Source organism: Monodelphis domestica, chromosome 1 (assembly GCF_027887165.1).
Source record: "Monodelphis domestica isolate mMonDom1 chromosome 1, mMonDom1.pri, whole genome shotgun sequence".
In the NCBI taxonomy this organism is placed as follows: Eukaryota; Metazoa; Chordata; class Mammalia; order Didelphimorphia; family Didelphidae; genus Monodelphis; species Monodelphis domestica.
Genome location: NC_077227.1, coordinates 57,509,463 through 57,530,185, shown reverse-complemented (window position 1 = coordinate 57,530,185; position 20,723 = coordinate 57,509,463). Strand labels below are relative to the sequence as shown.

Genomic DNA, 20,723 nt, shown 5'->3' with positions numbered 1-20,723 from the left:
CTCCCCATCTCTAGAGAATCTCTCTCAAGAACTAGGTTCTTCCTTTACTGCAGGATCCTTCCAGAACTGTCTTGAATTATCTCTAGGTCCTGCAAGGGCGTGGCCAGTTTTTGATCCTTCAATAGTATTGTTCCATTTGACTTAATCAATAAAAGTTGATGAGTGTTGATCTATTGTTAACATTTACACTTCATCATCTATAATTACATCCTATAATCCCATCACCCTAGGAGACTGAAGTTCCATTATCATTTTATAGATATAGAAAGTGAGGCCCAGAAAAAATAAGTAATTGGCTCAAGATCATACAAAATAAACTATACAATGGCAACTGAAATAAAATTCTCCAGTCTCCTATTGCAGGTTGCATTCACTATACTACAAATCCAAGATTTATGGGAAATTCTGATATTACTCTAGAGGAATTCCAACGAACACAGAAGAATATTTTTTAAATCACATGTATAATGAAGAAGGCATTTATGCTGTCTGTTATAGAGGAACTAGAAATGTGACATAATGGGATTAAATGCTCCTATGTTACTCATTGAAATTAAATTAAATCCAAGGTCCCTTTTCAGCACTTATTTTGTATGAGTCTGTTAGTACATGGGGAAAAATCTATCATATCCTTAGCCTAGAAGAACAATTATCAAAATCATGATAGTATAGCTTTCATTTTCAACTTCAAAGACTAAAAGTTAGCTAAATTATGCTGTATAATATTATTGGAAGGTTTCCATATGAAAGTAATGCCAGTTTGGATATAGGTGAGGAAAATGTTAGAAATTAATATATATATATGTCCACTTATGAAGGACATGCTATTTATGATAGATCAAGTATAAATACTCCTTTTATTAGTGTAGGACATAATATTTCCATGCCTTGAGTTGCTAGAACCTGAACATGTCCTTCCTGACAAAACTTTTGAGCATCCAACCATTCTACCATGCTCCAATAGCAATCAGAGTAGGACTTCGTATTCCTAGCACTTTGCACAGTACCTGGCACATAGTAAGCACTTGAAAAATGCTTGTTGACTTGACTTGACTATTGACCATTAATAAATTAAATTGCAAATTTTACTCCAGTATCATAATTCCCCCCATGCCAGAGAGGAAAATGCACATTACATTTTGAGGGAGTAGATTTTAAAGGATTCAGAAAGGTACTTAGGATCCCATTCAATACTTTTCTATAGAGAATGTCAGCCCAGGAGAAATGGATAATATTGACAAAGAAATTCTGAAGATATAAAGAAAAACAATTTCAATAAGACGGGAAATGGGAGATTGTGCAGAATCCAATACTGATATATCGAGAACTCACAAAACAACATGAATTTTAAGAAGACATGTATAGAAGATGGAAGCAAAAACTGTTAAGGATGTTATTTTTTAAGTGACATTGCTCTCTGGGAAGTGTCAGGAATTCTAAAGTTCAGAAAACTCAAACTGATAAAGAAAACTAAGAACAATAAGATGATTTTTAGCTATATTGAGGAAAAGGGAAACATCTTGGGATGTATGGAATATAACTAATGACAGAAAGGATGGAGCCACTCCATTATTTTGTTTCTGTTTTCTCTGACAAACACACAGTCTTTGACTGGAAAAAAAAAGAAAAAAAATGGGAATTGGGGCACTGATAGCCAAGATAAAAAAGAAGAATGAAAAAGTGCAACTAGCTTTCCTTGATTTCAAATGACCTGGATAAAATAAACTACAACTTAAAAGAAATGATTCATGTGATTTCTGAGCAACTATTAATGACCTTTAAAAGATCATTATTTATTTGCAACTTCTCTGTGCTTTAATATATGGTTTATTGTTGTAAAAATGACATATGGTGCTGAGTTATATGTATATTCTTTAGTGGTCCCATCCAGAAAGAATCATTAATCTTTTAGATCCAATTTCTCTTGATTTTTTCCCTTTTGTTTATTTATCTTTCTCTTAATCTACCTAATACTGATATAAAAACATTAAAATCTCCCATTAATGTGTACCTTTGTTTTTTTGTAATTTAGTCATTTTCCTCTTCAGAAATTTAGTTATGTCATTTCGTTCATATATTTAACATTGATATTAGTTCATTATAATTTCTTTGATATTTCTACTAATATTTTAAATCTTTATCTTTGTTTTTTTAAGAGCATGATGGAAAGTATTGCTTTTTTTTAAAGTATATATTTCTCCACTATCTTGTTTTGATTTGGTTTCAGATTTTTTTCTTGTAAACAAAACATTGCAATGTTTTGCTTTTTTTATCCATTCTGCTACTCTTTTGTTTTATTGGATTGTACTGTCCATTTACATTTAAAATTATTTGAATTAGGTTTCTATTTTACTCCCACCCCATTTCTTTCTAAAGTACTGTTTTTTAAAATATTAACTATTTCCTTCCTCTTTTAAGCAAATATTTTGTCTCTATAATTATTTTCCTTAAAATACTTTATGCAATCCTGTTCCCACAAGATCTTCTATCCTCCATCTCTCCCATTTGTCAAACTTTTCCCTAGCATGGAAACTTTATTTTAAATACTGATTCATTTTTCTTTTCTTTATTTATATAACTATTTCTTCCTCCTTTTTTCTAATCTGTTTTTTCTCTTCTCAATTAACTTTTCAGTTCAAACTTCCCTGTTTTTTCCTCTCCCTCCAACTTCTTTTGTTTGTAATTTTTCTCCATCTTTTTTCTAAGAACATTTTTATTTTCTGTGTTCTTTTTAAATTGTTTAATCTTTATTTCTATTATGAAATTTTCTTCTCTCCCTCTCCTTCCCTCTTTCCTTCTCCCTTCAATACAACATACACATCATATTGTAGTAAAACGTTTCTGATTAATTGATTCATTCTTCCCATCCTCCAGTCATAGAAGGTAGAGGGCAAAGAATAGAAACACAGAGATGTTGAGGTAAATGAGGTATAAATAAGGGCTTTTATTACTTGTTATCTCCTCTTGGAGGACTGAAAAGATTTTGGAGCTAACTTGATGGAATAGAAAAGCAGCTTGCCATCAGTTGGTCAACTATTGCCCACTCTTCTCATGACTTTTGAAAAGAAAGCTTGCCAACTCTAGTCAGCTGAGGAGAACTCTGATGAGTGTGATCCATGGCAGAAGAGAAGAGAGCTACTTACCAAGTGATAAACTCTTGAGAGATAACTCTTTGCCTTTTCTCTCAAATCTCTACTAGAAATAAATAAGTGGGGGGCGTAGTGAAGAGGGAGAGTTTCTCTTACTTTCTCCCCACATCAGTTGTAGCACTTTATAGCCAGAACTATTCAATAAATAAAAGACAATATACCCCAGCAAGGCATTGGTGGAAATGAGTTGAGGCAAAGGGCAGCCTCAAGGAGCATAACTCCTGGCATTAGAGGGAAAAAGCCAGCTATGGGAGAGGAAATTAACTCCAGCAGTTGGGAACTAAATTGCAGAGAGGCAAAGGCTCGAGAATCTATCTTAGTGACCTGCCCAGAAGAGGCACTGTACCCACTGTGGATCAGCCATGAAGACACCATGGAAAGAGAAAGGACGCTGAGGCCCTTTACTACCAGAATCATCAGTTGTCTTAGTCATGGGTGTTCTCTGTCTCTTTCTACAAGTATATACTATGCATATAGAGCATGCTCCAGGTTTATGGGAGAAATGCATTGTTGCTGCTCTTTGTTTACCAGTAAAAGCTTTGAAATTGAGCTCATTCGTTGTGTCTACTAGCTAACTATTAAAAGTGAGTGCACCAGGTTTAGTTTTAGGAGTGGGGATTCAAAGACTACCATGAACCTTAGGTAAATTGTTTCCTGGGGACCCACCTTTCAAGTGCAAATTGGAGGGTTAGCCCCAGAATATATGATAAATAAGATACACGTTAACATATACATGCATGCATATATTTTGCATTGGTTTGTAATTTTATTGATGTATTGTACTCCTAGTATAGAAATTCCTTCCAAAAATACAGAGCAGTAGCTTGGCCATAACTAGCAGACTTGAACAGTTGCTTTGGACACTGTGAACTCATTTGACTTGCCTATGGTCATGCAGTCATTTTGTGTCAGAAGCAAAACTTAAAGCAAAGTATTTCTGGCTCCAAGGACAACCTGTTGTACTATACTACTCTCTATCCATCCACTAGATTGTGAGCTTCTGGAGGACAGTTCCTATCTGGAGTCTTTTTATATACCTCCACTGCTTATCATAGTATGCAGTAGTCACTTAATAAATGTTTATTGATTGAGCATACATCCACTATCTTATATTCATGGACTCAATTTTTAAAAAACCAATTGCAAAGAAATTCCCCTATAAATTTCATACTAGAAGGAATATAACAAATTGATGTGATTTGGAACAAATCTGTCACCATTATTATGACAATCTATTCTTATCATTAATGATAGTGGGACCATCATATGCATATTATCATAGCCCAGTGCCCAATGCATTCTAAGAGGAAATGGTAATTCAGAGCAATAGTAACATAGATTCAAGAAGAAATGTTGGGTCTTACCAAGTATACATGAGAAAAGATGCTCAATGTCACACAATTTTAAAGGTTCTTGGGGATCCAGATTCAAGTTATTCCAATATTTACAAAAACATAAAAAATAATATGAATCAATGTTATACCCCCAAAATCGAACTGAGCAGGCATCCAGACTTATAGCTCCTATATCTCTTATCTCCTTTCTGAGACACATCCATGTATATATGAAGGGTATCCTTGATGACTATAGGAACTATAGGGAAGAAGAGGGAGGGAATTATGTCATAATGGATATAAATGTCAAGGAATTAAAGAAATCAAAGAAAATAAGGATGTTCTCAGGAAAAAAAAAGGCAGAGAAAAATTATAAACAAAAGAAATTGGAGGGGGAGAGAAGGGGAGGGAAATTTGAACTATACCAGATCATATCTTCCTAGTCACATGGTTGACTAAGTAGAATAGAGAATATGGTCCTATTATACTTATTTTTACAATAATTTTTAAAAAGAAATTGACTTGGGGGAGCAAATTATAACCTTAAAGGCATTCTGAAAAGTTTTCTCATGCATATATTAAGATCAACAGAGTACAAAAGAAAAAGAATTAACTCTGGAACACTAATTTCTCTGATTTATACAATTAATGGGAGATTGGTTATTTCCTTTGAATTTCTCAAACCTGTTTCTTCATCTATAAAATTAGTAATGTTTGACTAAATGGACTCTTACATCTAGCTCTACATCAGTATTCCTCTGTGATCTTGGGATCATAAAAGATTCCTTGAGAGTTACAGCCACAGTTGCATTATTTTAACAATTTTGTGATTTTCCAATATCAAACAAGGCATGAAGCAGGGAAATTGATGAGCAAAAAGTTCCTCATTGGTTCTGACTGACATCATGAAGAATAAGCTACACAAAGTCCAAACAGAAAAGCCACTTCCTGGATATCATGAGATGTTCCTGTTTCAGGTGAGATGAGGCTGAATGGAATTCAGCAAGATGACTTCAGTAAATTCCTCCTACATTCATAAAAGAAATCAGTCTTGCAATTCACACAGTATAAACAAGTGGATGAATTATGAGATTTCCTCAAATTAATAACATGCATTTGAACAGAAAGCCCTTGGTATATATCTTATATAGGCATTTCAGACAAATAAATTGGCCCTAAATTGGAACAGAAGAAGAGTAGGATATGGTATGGAACACTTTGACTTGTCATATGGTGCTCTCCAACCCAAAACCTATTTGCAATAACATTATGGAACACCACAATCTAAGACCAATCAAAATTCCAGTTGCCTTATGGGCAATGATGAGAGATTATAAGCATGGTTGCAACAATTTAATTCAATAAACAATTATTAAACACATGCTATAAATTTTGGGAATACAAAATTATGATGATTTTATTTTTTATTTTTATTTTATTTTATATTAAAAACCCTTACCTTCTATCTTGTAATCAATACTGTGTATTGGCTCCAAGGCAGAAGGGTGGTAAGGGCCAGACAATGGGGGTCAAGTGACTTGCCCAGGGTTATACATCTGGGAAGTGTCTGAGGCCAGATTTGAACCTAAGACGTCCCGTCTCTAGGCCTGGCTCTCAATCCACTGATCTACCCAGCTGCCCCCAATAATGATGATTTTCAAGCAAAATGAAACATCATTATCTTTATCAAAGAAGGGCATACAGAGCATCCTGGAATGAGTAATAGATTCAGAAAAAAAAAAGAGTTCCAGTGTCCAAATTTCATCATATCTATTTGGTATGGACAAATATTTGGCTATTTAGCCAAAGGATAAAGTCATTTACCCATTTTGGGTTCTCTTCCTCATTTATAAAAGGTAACAATTGAATTAGATCAACTCTGAGGATCTCGCAGGCTTTATTATCCTAAGAGGGATCTTAAAGCATGATGAACATGTTGCTTTGGTATCTATGAAATTTCAAAAGAAATAGACCCTCTTAACACTGGGTATGTCCTTCATAGAACATTTGTAGTGGAGCACAGACAAATGATATATAGGATGAGAAAGTGGAAATAGACTGGAATTTGCATGGGGCAGGGAATACCCACGTGGAGGAGGTCATACATCCATGAAAGTACCAGGATGGTCAATGAACTTCAACACAGAGAAAATAAATACACAGTGAAGTAAAAAACAAGGAATAATGAATATGTTGGGCTTTTTTTTTCTTTTTTTTAAGCAGGAGGAAAAAGTACTAGATGAGGAGCTATTAGTAAATAACTGGGATTTTGGACCAAACCACTGGACTTTCTCATGCCTCAGTGTCCATCTTTATAAATGAAGAAATGGCTGGGGATATTCCCTGAGTTTTGTTTTGTTTCATTCCATTTTTTTCGCCATCTTGAAATCACTACATTGTTTTGTCTTCAGGTATAAATGATAAGCTGGGTCGCGGGAGCAGTGGATTTTCAGCCTTCCTGTCACTCTCTTCATGGGAACTCAGCCTCTGAGGTCTCCAGTCCACATCCCTGGCTGAGAAAATGGTATAATCCCTTCATTTCACCAGAGAAGGAGAGGTTTCATGCAAAGTTGGCTTTAACAAGCTCTCCCCAAGAGATATCCCCGGGGAGACGGAACAGCTCCACCAAGGAGGGCTCCTTCTCCTCGGGAGTCCTCTTCCTTGTCCAGCCCTTCTCCAGTTTGCTCCCCACCCCCCTTCCTCATTCTGGCAAAGCCCCCAGGAGCCAAAAGAGGGAAAAGTTTGCTCTGCATCACTACCCAGCATGTGCCACGAGAGGTCGCCCTGCAACACATCCCTAAGCAAACATCCCAGCTTCTCCTTCCAAGCTGTGCAGTGTGACATTATTTTCTTTCTCTATTTTTATCTATTAAAAAGATTTCTCCACAGCCATAACTTAGATCCCCCACACTAAAATGGAGCAACAGGAAGATATAATGGTGCATTTCATTTATGAATGACCTATAATAAATTACTCTGAAGTGTCCCGAGTGCCAAGAGACAGAACGCTTTGTCTGCCCGTGGCCCGTATTTCACATACTTTAATTTAGCTGACACATAAAACCCATCTGACATTTCGAAGGCATTTTTGGGGGGGTGGGGTGGGGTGGGGTGGATGAGGGGTAGACAGTAGTGCAAAGGATATTTGGTTCTTGTTGAGCGTTAAGGTATGGAGCCTGGGTAACCCTGGCAACGCAAGGTCGTTTCCAAGAAGGTTGTTGTCCAAGATCAGCTCCTCCAGCCCCGTGAATGCGCTCAGTCCTTCCAGTGACCTGCAGTGACAAAGGCACCAGGAAAAATGATCCGCCACTAAATCAGAGAGGCCATTATGAGCCGAAATAAATATTTTAACCTTCCCTTTCAGGACTGGGAATAGTTTGGGCTTGGTGCCTGTCAGGCGAGTGAATGACAAGAATTAGTAGAGGGAGTGGGGGAGCAGGGGGGGCCCCCTCTGGCACCTCACCACATCCTTCACGCATTGCCAGCATGAAGGATGAGGGTCACTTAGTGAGTAGCCAGAATCCCAAACAAAGGCCTTCAGATACGGCCTGCAGGATAAATTTGTCAATGTCTTGTGCCTTCAGGCACCCAGCCTCGCCTGACCCTAACCTCCATTCCCAAGATAAATAACTCTGTCACAGTTCACCTTCATTCCCTGGACACAAATTTAAGTTGTCATCCATCATTCCTGCCTAGAAATATCATACCCCTCTAACAATAATAAATACAACTTCAGCTATCATTGCGGAGCAGTTCCCCTCCGCACAATCATAGGAAATGGTAGGGAGGGCTCCCCTTCGCCTCCTCTCACTCCCCACGCCATCCCATCCTCCCCCCAACCCCCAATCCGTTCTGCCTCTCCTTCTGGGGTGTTTTTGTTTTAATCATCACTCCTTTTGCTCTGGCCTGGTGTCTCTGCTCTAGAGGCCTGGCCTCTGCAGGACTGCAGAATCCCTCCAGCCTGAGACATTGGGGGCAGGAATGGGAAGTGGGGGGATATTGAGGAGTGGAGGTAGGGGTGAAATCTTTAAAGTGAGTAGCCTTTCCTGGTTTCAATGAAGAAAGAACAGATCTCTCTCTCTCTCTCTCTCTCTCTCTCTCTCTCTCTCTCTCTCTCTCTCTCTCTCTCTCTCTCTCTCTCTCTTTCTCTCTTCCCCCATGTGTGTGTCTCTCTCCACTGTCTGTTTTTCTTCCTCTCTGTCTCTTCCTCCTCTTCTCTCTCTCTTCTCTCTCTCCAGCTCTCTCTCTCCTCACTCTCTCACTCTCTCTTTCTCCCCTCTTTGCCATGTCTGTGTCTCTCTCCACTGTCTGTTTTTCTTCCTCCCTGTCTCTTCCTCCTCTTCTCTCTCTCTCCTTCTCTCTCTTTTCTCTCTTTCTCTCTCTCCTTACTCTCTCACTCTCACTCTTTCTTTCTCCCCTCTTCCCCCATGTCTCTCTCCACTGTCTGTTTTTCTTCCTCCCTGTCTCTTCCTCCTCTTCTCTCTCTCTCTTTCTCCTCTGTCTGTCTCCCTCTATCTCTTTCTCTCTCTCCCCTTTCTCTTTCCATTTTTTAAGAAAAAAAAGTTCAGAATACCAAAATGTGGCTCTTGAAGTTGTAAATAAACAAAGATCTGTGTGATTTAAAGCAATTTGGGAAACAAAATCAGAAAGGGAATACGATACTACAATACAGTTGAAAGTTAACTTAATTTTTACTGTTTTATCTCTATAAAGAGGAGGGTGAATGTTTGAGGAAGGGTGCTGCTACCTACACACACACACACACACACACACACACACACACACACACACACACACATATTAATCAAAGAAGGCTGCCTGATAGAGGGAGCTTACATCCAGACCCATATTCACAGCTCATTCACCTACCAGACTGCTAGAGATATGCTGAGATTGCACAGCCTGACAGCTGATGCACTATGCCGACCAGAGGGAAGATTATCATTGTATCTCCTGGCTGTTTTATAAAATGTGATGAATAAGGCAGATGCAGTCTGTACTATTTATTTGTTTTCTGAGGCTGCTTATACTAAGGAGCTTCATATGGGAAATAGGAATGCACATGCACCTTCTAGCTTAGAGGATTTTCCAAAGCACAGATGAGAATCCTGGACTGGAAGCACTAACAAAATCCAGAACCTGAGATTTCAAACAAGTCGGTCCAGTAATAATGAACACTCACAAAATCCCTGGCCTTTCTTTACTGCTTCCACGTTGCCATGCAAATATGGACCCCAAATGGATGGCCATTCATGTAGAAAGAGTCAGAGGACCTCGATTCAAATCCTACTCTGCCATTTAATAGCTGGGCTTTAGTTTCCCCATCTGTAAAATGGCAGAACCGGCCCACTTTTCCTCCCTTGTCAAACGACAGGTTCCACCCATCACTAGGGCCATTTTATTTCTTATAGGACCTTTTAGGTTTCATTTTCTTCATCAACAGAGTGATAGTTAGACCAGATAAGGTCAGAGGTTCTTCCCATTTTTCCATCTATGATACTATGCCTGCCTCATCCCTTGCCTCTCTCCTCATGTCACTGACTTTTAGGGTGCCCATCATCTAAGCTTGTAATTGCTTCTTGGGGGTTTGGGCAGGATGGAGAGAAGGAAGCCTTAACCCATTTGTTTTACTACACGCTCATCCCACTCTTCCTCTAAATAGAGAAAGGAAAATCCAAACTTGTGAAATGTAGCCAGGAAGGTTTCAGATCTCTGCAGCCCTCTTCTCTTGTTCTCCTAACAGCAAACCAAGGGGAAATGGGCAGCCAGGTGTCACCAGAATGGGTCCGCCTGGACGGGACCGATCTCCCGGGTGGACCCAGCTCCAGTGCCCTCTCCATCCGTGGTTACTAAATAAGGAATAGTCTGGGCTCTCACTCTTCAGCATTAGGCTTCTGCGGGCCAAGGGGAGTTCAGGCCACCTCCCTGTCAGCGCTCCCGAGCCTTATGGGGCGCTAATAAGTCCTTTGTGCAGAAACATCAGTGGGGCTCTGGTCAATGTCAGCGGCAAAACACACATTGTCCCTGAGTTATGTTATGCAAATCTAATACTCTTATCATGAGAATCGGCAACTGGCGAGGAGATGAAAGCTGGACCCCAAGTGCTGCAGGGGAGGCATAAAACAAGATGACATAGCATGGAGAGGGACAAAGCCCCAGGAACACTAGAGGGAGTCGCCTGGCGTAACAGCCATTCTTTCCCCAGAGCCCAAGCAGGAGGAGCACAATACTGGGGAGAGCTTTCCAAGAGGGGTTGGGAAAATGGGACTCAAATCCCTTTACACCTGTCTGGTTTGGAGCTTTTTTGCCATGTAATGTTATTAGCTGCTCAGTTAAAAGGGAGCCGTGTTACACGGGGGGTTGCTTATTAATTGTTGTTTTCATGTCATCAGCGCAGTTCGAGCTTAGTGATTTAATCAGCTAAATTCTGAGCCTGGGGACTGGGGGCAGAGAGGCAGGAGGAGGCAGGCAGGGGAAGGGGGGAAGGAGGGGGCCGAGAGGGGAAGACAAGATTGTTGCAGCCTGGATGGAGCAGAGAGAGACAATTAACAAATTTAAGCCTGTGGGTCCTGGGAGGGAAAGGGGAAGGATGCCTTGGAGGTCCCCTTGTCTGCTTTGCTCTTTGGGGTTAATATACCTTCCTGTGATGTGTGGGTATGGAGATGGATGCTAGCCAGCGAAAGGAAAGCAAAGAAAACACTTCAAGGTTACACCATCTATACACACGTGTGCATGTAGCATACATATATGTAGCAGATACATGTGTGTTTCAATATCACACGTGTGAGTAGTGCACACACACATGTGTGTATAATTGCTTGAGAGATCACTGAGGACCAGAAGATAAAGGAACATCTCCTCCCACCAAAATATCTCTCAGCTGTCACTCAGTGTTCTTAATGTCAAAATGCACTCCAGATACACTCATTGACGATGTTTAAGAAATCACTGGCTAGTTTAAGAGAAGATTGATTTTTTTTTAATTCTTGCTCAGTCTCAGGAGTGAGAAAGAAACTCATGAAGAGGAAGATGGGGGAGGAAGGCATCTCTCTAAATGCCGCTTAACGGCGATGTTCAGGGAAACCTAAATCTGCAGCTGGGATGGGGTCTCCAGCTTGTCACCATGGTGGTCTGGGTCGTACCCTGTAGGGGAGCCTCCCCCTCTCAGGAAACCAAAGCCAGCCCATTTGCTGGTTGGAATGGAGGAGCCCAGTGGCAGGCAGGTAGAGCTGCTCTGGAAATATAATAAAGGCAGCTGAAGTACATTTGCAGCTTGCTTTCTTCCTCGCTCTAATGACATGAAAGCTGCCCATTATCTCACCCACAGGTACCATCTCAGTTACCTCGTCGCAGGGCTCCAGCTTAGCTCCCACAGGAGCCCCAACTGCTGCCAGGAGATTTCCACTGCGATTTCCAAAGTCACATCAGAATGACAAAAACATCACAAGGCATTCGGCTCCAGCTGATTCAAACAGAGAGAACTTTTAAGTTTCCACTGTAATTAACCCTATCCTCGTTAAGATAATTATGATCAAGCTCCCTGTCACAGCTAATATCACAGCATCATTGCCTGTGGCTCACACTTTGCCCTCATTAGCTTACAAAAACAGCGACACTAAACAGACAACAGACTTTCTTGCAGAGATGAGGCAAGCCAGGCATGGAGCAGGCACCAGGGGACCATTTTCCATTGCAAGGAGTACAGAGAAATGACCATTTCTTGCCCACCTCTAACCCCTCCACTCATCAGCTGGGCTGACTGGGCCCTCCTTCTCCTAAATTTCAATTCCACAAAAATAAAGCATGCATGAGAACCTAGGGGAATGAAGAGTGGCAGGCACCATGTTTTGCAAGGGTTTGAGGGAAGGTGATGAGCAACTAATGCTGGACTTGTCTTATGGCTCTCCTTCCAGCCCACCCATCCTGCTTCCCCTTGAGTCTTCTTTGACTGGGAACATCAAGCTTTGGAGAAACAAATCAGCCAAGGCAGAATGCCTCAGAAGAAATAAAGAAAGGAAAGAAAGGAAAAGAAAGAGCCCAAACTCAGCCACCTCGTGGTTCCCTGGTTCTGAAACTACAAATTCATCTCCTAAAAAGTCTTTTCTGGGAAGAATTTGACCTCTTAGTCAGAGCCAGCCAACAAAAATTGGTGCCATTTCTGTTTTGTTTGCCATAGTCGGGGAGGAGGCAAGAATAAGGGGCAGCTAGCTGCTACGTGCCAAGGAGACGTGCTTCGGGTCTCTCCTGTAGCTGATTTGTACACAGACACCCACAGCAACAAGTTAAAGGGAGATGATTCTGTTCACAGCAGCTGAATAAGAACAAACACACAGTAAAACAAAACAAGAAGAAGCTCCATTTTTTAATTAAATAAAAATCTTGAGAAAACCCTGGGGCTACAGAAACCTGAGAGGAAGGAGCCCACATTGATCTTTTCCTCTTTGAGTTCTTCTTGGACAACATAGCTCAGCCCTTCATCATTTCCCCACTGCTTCGCAGAAGTTAGTTCTACTTCCCCAACTAGACTGTAACGATTAACACCACGTTATGTTTCTTTAGGTGGCACATGGGAGAGTGTGACAGGCTAAGTCAGGAAGATTTGAGTTCTAATCCAGACTCAGACACTTTCCTCACCAGTAAAATGAGAATAGCTACCTCCCAGAGTTGTGGCAAGGATTAGATAAAATACTGTTGATTCAAGACAATTCTAAAGGATTCATGATTAAAAAAAAAAATACTATCTACCTCCAGAGAAAGAACCGATGAACTCTTGAGTGCAAATTGAAGCATTTTTTCACTTTCTTTGTTTTTCTTGTTTTGTTTTGTTTTGCAACATGCCTAGTATGGAAATAGATTTCGCATGATTTCATGTGTATAACTGATATCATTTTACAAACCTTTTTAATGACCAAGAGAAGGTATTGGAGGGAGGTAAAGAATTTGGATCTCAATTTTTTTAAAATAAATTAATAAATTATTTTAGAAAACAAGAATGATTGCTAAACACATTGCACAGTGCCTACCATATAATAGGTACCATAAAATTGCTCTGTTATTATTATCATTATTATTATTTACAAATTATCATTAAAATAATGGAATTGAGAACAACAATTAATTTTCATTTAGGGTTTTATAATTTACAGACTTTAAAATTATATATATATATACACACACACATAAACATGTGTATGTATATATATATAAATATATATGTATATATATATATATTCACACACACACCTGTGCATGATTTTCATAATAGCCCATTAAGGCAGGCAGTGTGAGCATTATCATACCCATTTTAGAGATGAAGGAAGTGAGGTACACCACTCAACTAAAATTGCCCTTTCCAAAGTGACTAGAAATCTTTTAATTAACAAATCTAATTGAGCTTGTTTCCTAGTCCTCATCCTTCTTAAGTTCTGTAGCACTGAGCACTGCTGATCACCTCCTTCTGATATTCTTTGCTCTCTAGGTTTTGGGGTTGCCTTTCTCTCCCAGGTATCTTCCCAACTATCTGACCCCTCTTTTTCAGTCTCCCCTGGATCTTCATATGTATGTATCTCAAGACTGTTTCCTGGGTCTTTTCCAGATTTCACTCAGTGACCTCATTGGGTTCAATGGTCATTTCCATGGAAATGTGTGTCCCAAAAATCTTAGGGCAGTATTAAGCTATTAAAGCATAAAATCATGCAAAGTATAACTATATAAAACACTGCTCCCCATCCTGATCATAGGACCTTGAATCTCCCCTGTATTGATGGATTATTCAAAATAAATTAAAACTATTAACGCTTTAAGCTACATTAAAAGTTTTGGGGCACCCTGTAAGATACAGACGTAAGCTGTCTTCTGAGCGCCAAACTTCTTTTTTAGATATTGCAAATATCCTCAAATTCAACCCAACCCCCCATCTTCCGAACTGGCCCACCCTGGTGATCATCAAGTCATCATCAAGTCCTCATTCGCCTTCAACCTGGATTTTCAATCTGTTGTTCAAATTTTGTCCTATCTACCTCCCTGATCAACCTTTTATGTGTTCCCTTTTCAGCCTTCACACAGCTACGCCCCTGGGACAGGCTCTCATCAGCTCACTTGGTCTCTGAATGCCAGGGAAGGGGGGAGTCCTTGCTTCTGTTCTGTCCCCATCCCCCCCTTTCTTCTACTCATCTGCCAGAGCAATCTTCTGAAGGCACAGGGTCAGTCCTCTACTCAACAGAGGCCATTGGCTCCCATTACCTTGAGGGTCAAGTAAAGTCCTCCATTTGTCATTTAAAGTCCTTCTCTATGGTTCCAGGCTTCTTATAAGCCTTTCTCCTCTGTACTATCTAGAATCCACCTATTTGTTGTTCCTAATGTAGATTTTTAAAATTCTTTAATTTTTTTTTTTAAATTAAAAAATATTAAATACTCCAAGTATTATATTTAATAATATTTATTAACATTTAACTTGAAGCAAAAGGAAAGTAAAAGGCTAGAGAAACAGAGAGAACTCACCAGCCTCACAGGTGAAAAAGAGAAAGAGCAGGAGGGAGGAGCCACAAAAATTTACATACAAACATAAAAGATGCATGTAAACAGAAAGGGAAAAGGAATTTTGGGAGGAGGGAAGAATTCTGGGAGATGGAGTCCAAAGGATATAAAATTTCCACTTATATATTTGCATGTGAAACTGAACCAGAGCAGGAGAGACTTTATGCTTTCTATTCCCCATGGCCAGAATGCATTCCTCCTCACCTTGCCCTCTTAGCATTCCCTGGCTTCCTTCAAGACCTAGGTTAAACCCCAACTTTTCAGGTGTTTCCTGGCCCCCATAGTCCACCTTCCCTCTGAGATCACCTTCCATCTACTATATATCCATATATATCCATAAGGTACGTAGTTATTTCCACATCTCTCCCATTAGAATGTAGGATCCTTGAGGGCAGGGGCAATGTTTCCCCCAGTTTTCTTTGTCTCTTCTTTTATGCTTAGTACCATGCCTGAAATTAAAGGCTTAATAAATGCAAGTTGACTGACTAAAATAGCTTGCCCAAAGTCTTATAGGTAATGATAATGATAACTAACATTTATATAGCCTTACTATTTTCCAGACACTGTCCTAAGCACTTTACAATTATTATCTCATTTTTCTTCCCAACAACTCTGGGAGGTAGGTGCTATTATTATTTTCATTTTACAGCTGTGGAAACTGAGGCAGACAGCACTTAAGTGACTTGCCTAGGTTTACACAGATAGTATCTGAGGACAGATTTGAATTCCAGTCTTTCTGATTCCAGGTCCAATGTTCTTATGCTACCTAGCTACCCCAAGAAAGCAAAGAGGAGTCCTGGGATTGTGGCTACCATCTTCTTTGCTTCTGTCCTGTGCTCATTCCACTGCAACCAGGCTAACAAACAGCTGGGGAAGTTATTATTCTTTCCATTCCACAGATAAAATGCCTGTAGGTCAGAAAAAGGAAACCATTTGGCCAAGACCAAGGACTAAGACCCATAAAACAAGACCCAAACTTGGAGTCTTCTAACCACTGGGGAACTACTAGTGGTAAACTCTTGAGCAAGCTCTGTGAATATTCTTTTTTTTCCCTCTAGTACTGACACATAGGCATTCAATACATATTATTAAATGAATCCTTGCCTAATAGGTTATTTTTTTGTTGACCAGTTAGTCTTGATGCTATTTATTAGGAGTATACAAAACGAGTAGCAGATTTGAAGTCATAGGACCTGGGTTCAAATCCCAGCTCTTCCATTTGCTAGTTGTTTTATTTGAAGGCAAGGCATTCCCCCTCCCTGGGCCTCAGCTTCCTCATCTGTAAGATTAGGGGTTAGGCTCTATGATTTTTTAGATTCTTTCTAGCTTTTTTTAACTAAGGCCTTACGATCCTGAGAAACTAACCCCTAAAGGCAGAGATTGGTGTCTCACAGACCATCAGGTCCAATAGATTCAAAGTAGGAATGAGGAATCTAAGATATAGAGAAATAAACTGATTTTCTCAAGGTCACACATTTAGTCAACAAGGGAATCAGCCCATTTAAGTCAATGGTAAGGTGCTTCCTTAATTTCCTAAATTTTTCTCTAAAGCTATTTTGCCTTTTTACCCTGTAAGAGCCTACATTCTCTAAAGGCAGGCACCCAATATCTCCTTGTTGCTGTCACTATACCTCTCTAGCAAAATGCATTTCAGATAGAAGGTAATGATGAAATGGCTCTGATGAGAAATTTGAATATTTGCAAATCTGGAAATGCCCACCACCACATGTTCTAATAGAGATATGCTCTGTCCTCATATTTATTCCACCTGTACTCCATATGAGGATTTCCTCACTATTAATCTTCAAAGGGAACTGTGAGGGATGGATACACTGCAGTACAATTGAATGTAATGGACTTCTCTACTAGAAGCAATGCAATGATCCAGGACAATTCTGAAGGGCTTATGAGAAAGATGCTATCCACATCCAGAGGAAGAACTGTGGGAGTGGAAACACAGAAGAAAAACAACTGCTTGATCACATGGTTCAATGGGGACATGATTGGGAATATAGACTCTAAGAGATCACCCTAGTGCAAATATCAATAATACGGAAATAGGTCTTGACAATGACATATTTAAAACCCAGAGGAATTACACATTGGCTATCGGAGTGGGGTTGGGGGAGGGGAGGGAAAAACATGTATCTTGTAACCATGGAAAAATATTCTAAACTAATTAATTAAATAACATTTTCTCAAGATAAAAAATAAACAATTTAAACTTTTTTTTTTTTAAAAAGGGATCTTTGGCTGAGAATTTCTGCTGCCTCAAATCAAACAATTTCCTTATCATGATCATATTGCCTTGGGACCCCACTGTAACAAAGGCTTATTTAATGTATTCTAAAAATATATTCCAAATTGAACTTGTCTATGTAAAATGGGAATCCTAGATTATTAAAAGAATCTTTTAGCCTATACAAACTGAATATCACATCTGAATGTATACCATTTTTTTTCCTCCTGGTCCAGACTTACACTTTCATTAATGTGAGGAATTCTCTCCACTGAGGTGACATCCAAGAAACACTAAGAGGTCAACTCTATGGACAGTCCTCTATCCAGTATTATAAACTAAATCATCACCAGGATCGTAGAATAACAAAATCTTGGATCTCAAAGGAAATGTCTTTGAGACAACCATCTGATTTTTATGGATGAAGAAACTGAGGCCAATAGAGCCTAAGTAGTCTGAAGATCACATAGCTAGTAAATAACAGAACCTTAATCAGATTCATGGCCTGAAATATTCCTTGCTGACCTTGTATCACTGTTTAAAATTTTTTTAACCCTTACTTTCTATCTTAGAATCAATATTCTAAGGCAAAAGAGCAGTAAGAGCGATACAATGGGGGTTAAGTGACTTGCCCAAGTCACAGGGCTAGGAAGTCTCTGAGGCCATATTTGAAACCAGGACCTCCCATCTCCAGGCCTGGCTCTCTATACACTGGGCTGCCTTGCTGCCCCCCTCAATTTCTTAATTGTGATCCACATATATCTCAAGTAAATCTTTTACTTGGATAAAGAGCTAAGCTGAACTATATAACAAGAGGTCAGACTAGATGACATTTTGGAAATTCTATGTTTCCCAAGATGCTAAAATGTTTCCCAAGATGCTAAAATGTCATGATGACACTTTATGTCTACAAATCATATTATTACCACAATTTTAGAAGGATCCAACCTGAAGTGATACAAAGGGCGATGGAAATTCATATGGTGGTCAAAGTAAGCTTCAGAATTTCCCAACAATGACTAGCCTTTGTTTATTGAACTGAATTGTGATCAATAAGTGACATAAAGAAGAATCGCCAGCCATACATACTGTACGAGTAAGAGTCAACAGAAGATCAGCCCCAGCGTCGCAATAGTACCTTCAAATGAGAAGTAAAGCACTTGCTACAATTCCCTGCATATACCAGCCACTCATTAAATACTTAATCCCTGACCCTTCTCTTTCCCCTCAAAATATTCAATCAAGTAATCTATTGACAACATGTATTAAGTATCAACTCCGTGCCATGCACTAGGGTAGCTTCTTGGATACAAAGACAGACATGATACAGTCCCTACCTAAAAAGCTTAAGACAATCAGAGGAAATAACAGGTAAAGACATAAGTATATTCAAAGTCAATACGAGGTGGCTTGAGGGGTGAGAGGAACCAGCATCTCAGGACACTGGCAAAGACCTCATGTCAGAGCTGGTTTGGACTGAGGTTTGAAGGAAGCTGGGGATTCTAAAAGGCAGAGATGAGGAAGGAATTCATTTCAAGCAAGAGGATCAGCCTGTGAAAAAACATGGAGGTAAGAAATCCAAAGCTATATAGAAGAGAGAGCAAGAAAGCCAGTTTGGTTGGAGCATAGAATGTGGAAAAGGGCAGCACTATATAATAAGTCTGGAAAAGTAAAATGGAGCCAGACTGTGAAGGGCTTCAAATGCCAAACAGAACTATTTGTATTTGATCTGAGCAGTAATGGGAAACCACCAGAATTTCAAGAGCAGGGGAATGACATCATCAAAAGGTGAAGCTGTGTTTTCTATTTGTTTATGTGCTCTCCCAAGGTACTTCCCTGGCTCAGTCAATATAGTTCAGGTATAAAGAGATCAGCATGTGGTTAACATGGACTCTGACTCTTTCTGTGTCTGAATGTTGTTGGGGGTGGGAGGCGGGATTTACCAACATGAATTGATCTGCCTAGAAGTTTTTCATGTGTGTTTCTTATGTGTTTATCAAAATAGGCAAAGTAAGTAGGAAATATGGTCCTTGCCCTAAAGGAAGTTTCATTCTATTTGAGAAGTTATTCATCACCCTTTCCCCAAAGGGAATATACTAAGTTTCTGCTTACTGTCACCATTTTCATGGAATTTAACACATATATATCAAACATCTATGTACAAAGCATTATGTTAGATGCTATAAGATATAAAGCCAGAAAGAAAGAAAAAATCCCTTACCCTCAAAGAACTAAAAATCTACTGAAAGATAAAAGATGCATGCAAATGAGTAGATTCAAGATAATTTTAAGAGATAAGGTGAGGGAGACATTTCCCATTGGGGTGAGCACCTGGGCTAAGCTTTGATCCAAAGATTCTAGAAAACAGATGGGGAGAGAGTACATTCCAGATATGGGAGATAATTTATGCACATTCCAATTGTGCCAATTCTTATACTAATCAACAGGTGATATTTCTTTGGTGCTAACTACAGGGCCTGGCCTGCAGGAAAAATAAAAACCTCAGTGAGTTTATAATCTAAATGGGAAGATAAATTAAAATACATAAAGCAGTATTGGAATTGAAGAATGTGGTAAAAGACAACCGGGAAGAAAGGCATTCCACATGGAAACATCTACATGCTGGCTCAGAGAGGGTAAAACAAGTATTCTTGGTGGGTATAGAATTCTATCTTACCCTACAGAGAAGTAGAAGGAGATTAAGACGAGGAAATTGGGAGGTAATTGGAGGGAGGGGGAAGTGGGTCAGGGGGACAAAAAGCAAAATACTAGTGAGGAGGAATAGAGTGAAAGGGAATAGAGCAAGATTTAAAGGGGCTAATATGATGGAGGGCAATTCACAGTTAGTAATCATAATGCTTAATGTGAATGGGATAAATTCACCTATAAAATGGCAGTGGATAGCAGAGTGGATTAAAAATCAGAATACAACTATATGTTGTCTACAAGAAACATTTCTGAGGCAGAATGACACACACAGATATTCAAGGTAAAAGGCTGAAGCAGAATTTATTATGGGTCATCTAAAGTAAAAAAAAAAAGCAAGAGTAGCAATCATGATACCAGAAAAAGCTAAAGTAGAAATTGATCTCTGATTAAAAGGGATAAGGAAGGAAATTACATTTTGTGAAAGGGTACTATAAACAATGAAGTAATATCATGACTAAACATTTATTCACCAAATGGTATAGCATCAAGATTTCTAAAGGAAAAATTAAAGGAGCTCAAGGAGGAAATAGAGAGTGTGAATTTCAAAACTACTCCACCCTATTCAGACCATTCTTTAGAAGATTGGATTTAGCTATTTCCTGACCAATAACAATAGAGATACTTGGAATAACTGAATCAGGTCTTGGAAACTACATTCTCCACCCTACTCAGTGTAACAAGATTAGGAAGGGCTGTAGCAAACTCAAGATTTAATTATTTGAGAATATGGCCTTCAACAGACACGTGCAAAAAAAA

The 20,723-nt window shown here is 39.3% G+C and overlaps 1 protein-coding gene across 1 annotated transcript in view; it reads right to left on the bottom strand.

Annotated features, from left to right (window-relative positions):
- LRMDA (leucine rich melanocyte differentiation associated) overlaps positions 1-20,723 on the bottom strand; it is a 645,209-nt gene that overhangs the window by 599,448 nt on the left and 25,038 nt on the right. The window contains exons 2-3 of the mRNA XM_056815370.1: positions 11,805-11,887; positions 7,624-7,873 (exon numbers count right to left, since the gene is read on the bottom strand). Of these exons, the coding sequence (XP_056671348.1) occupies positions 7,624-7,873; positions 11,805-11,887 (333 nt within the window). The remainder of the gene's footprint in view (positions 1-7,623; positions 7,874-11,804; positions 11,888-20,723) is intronic.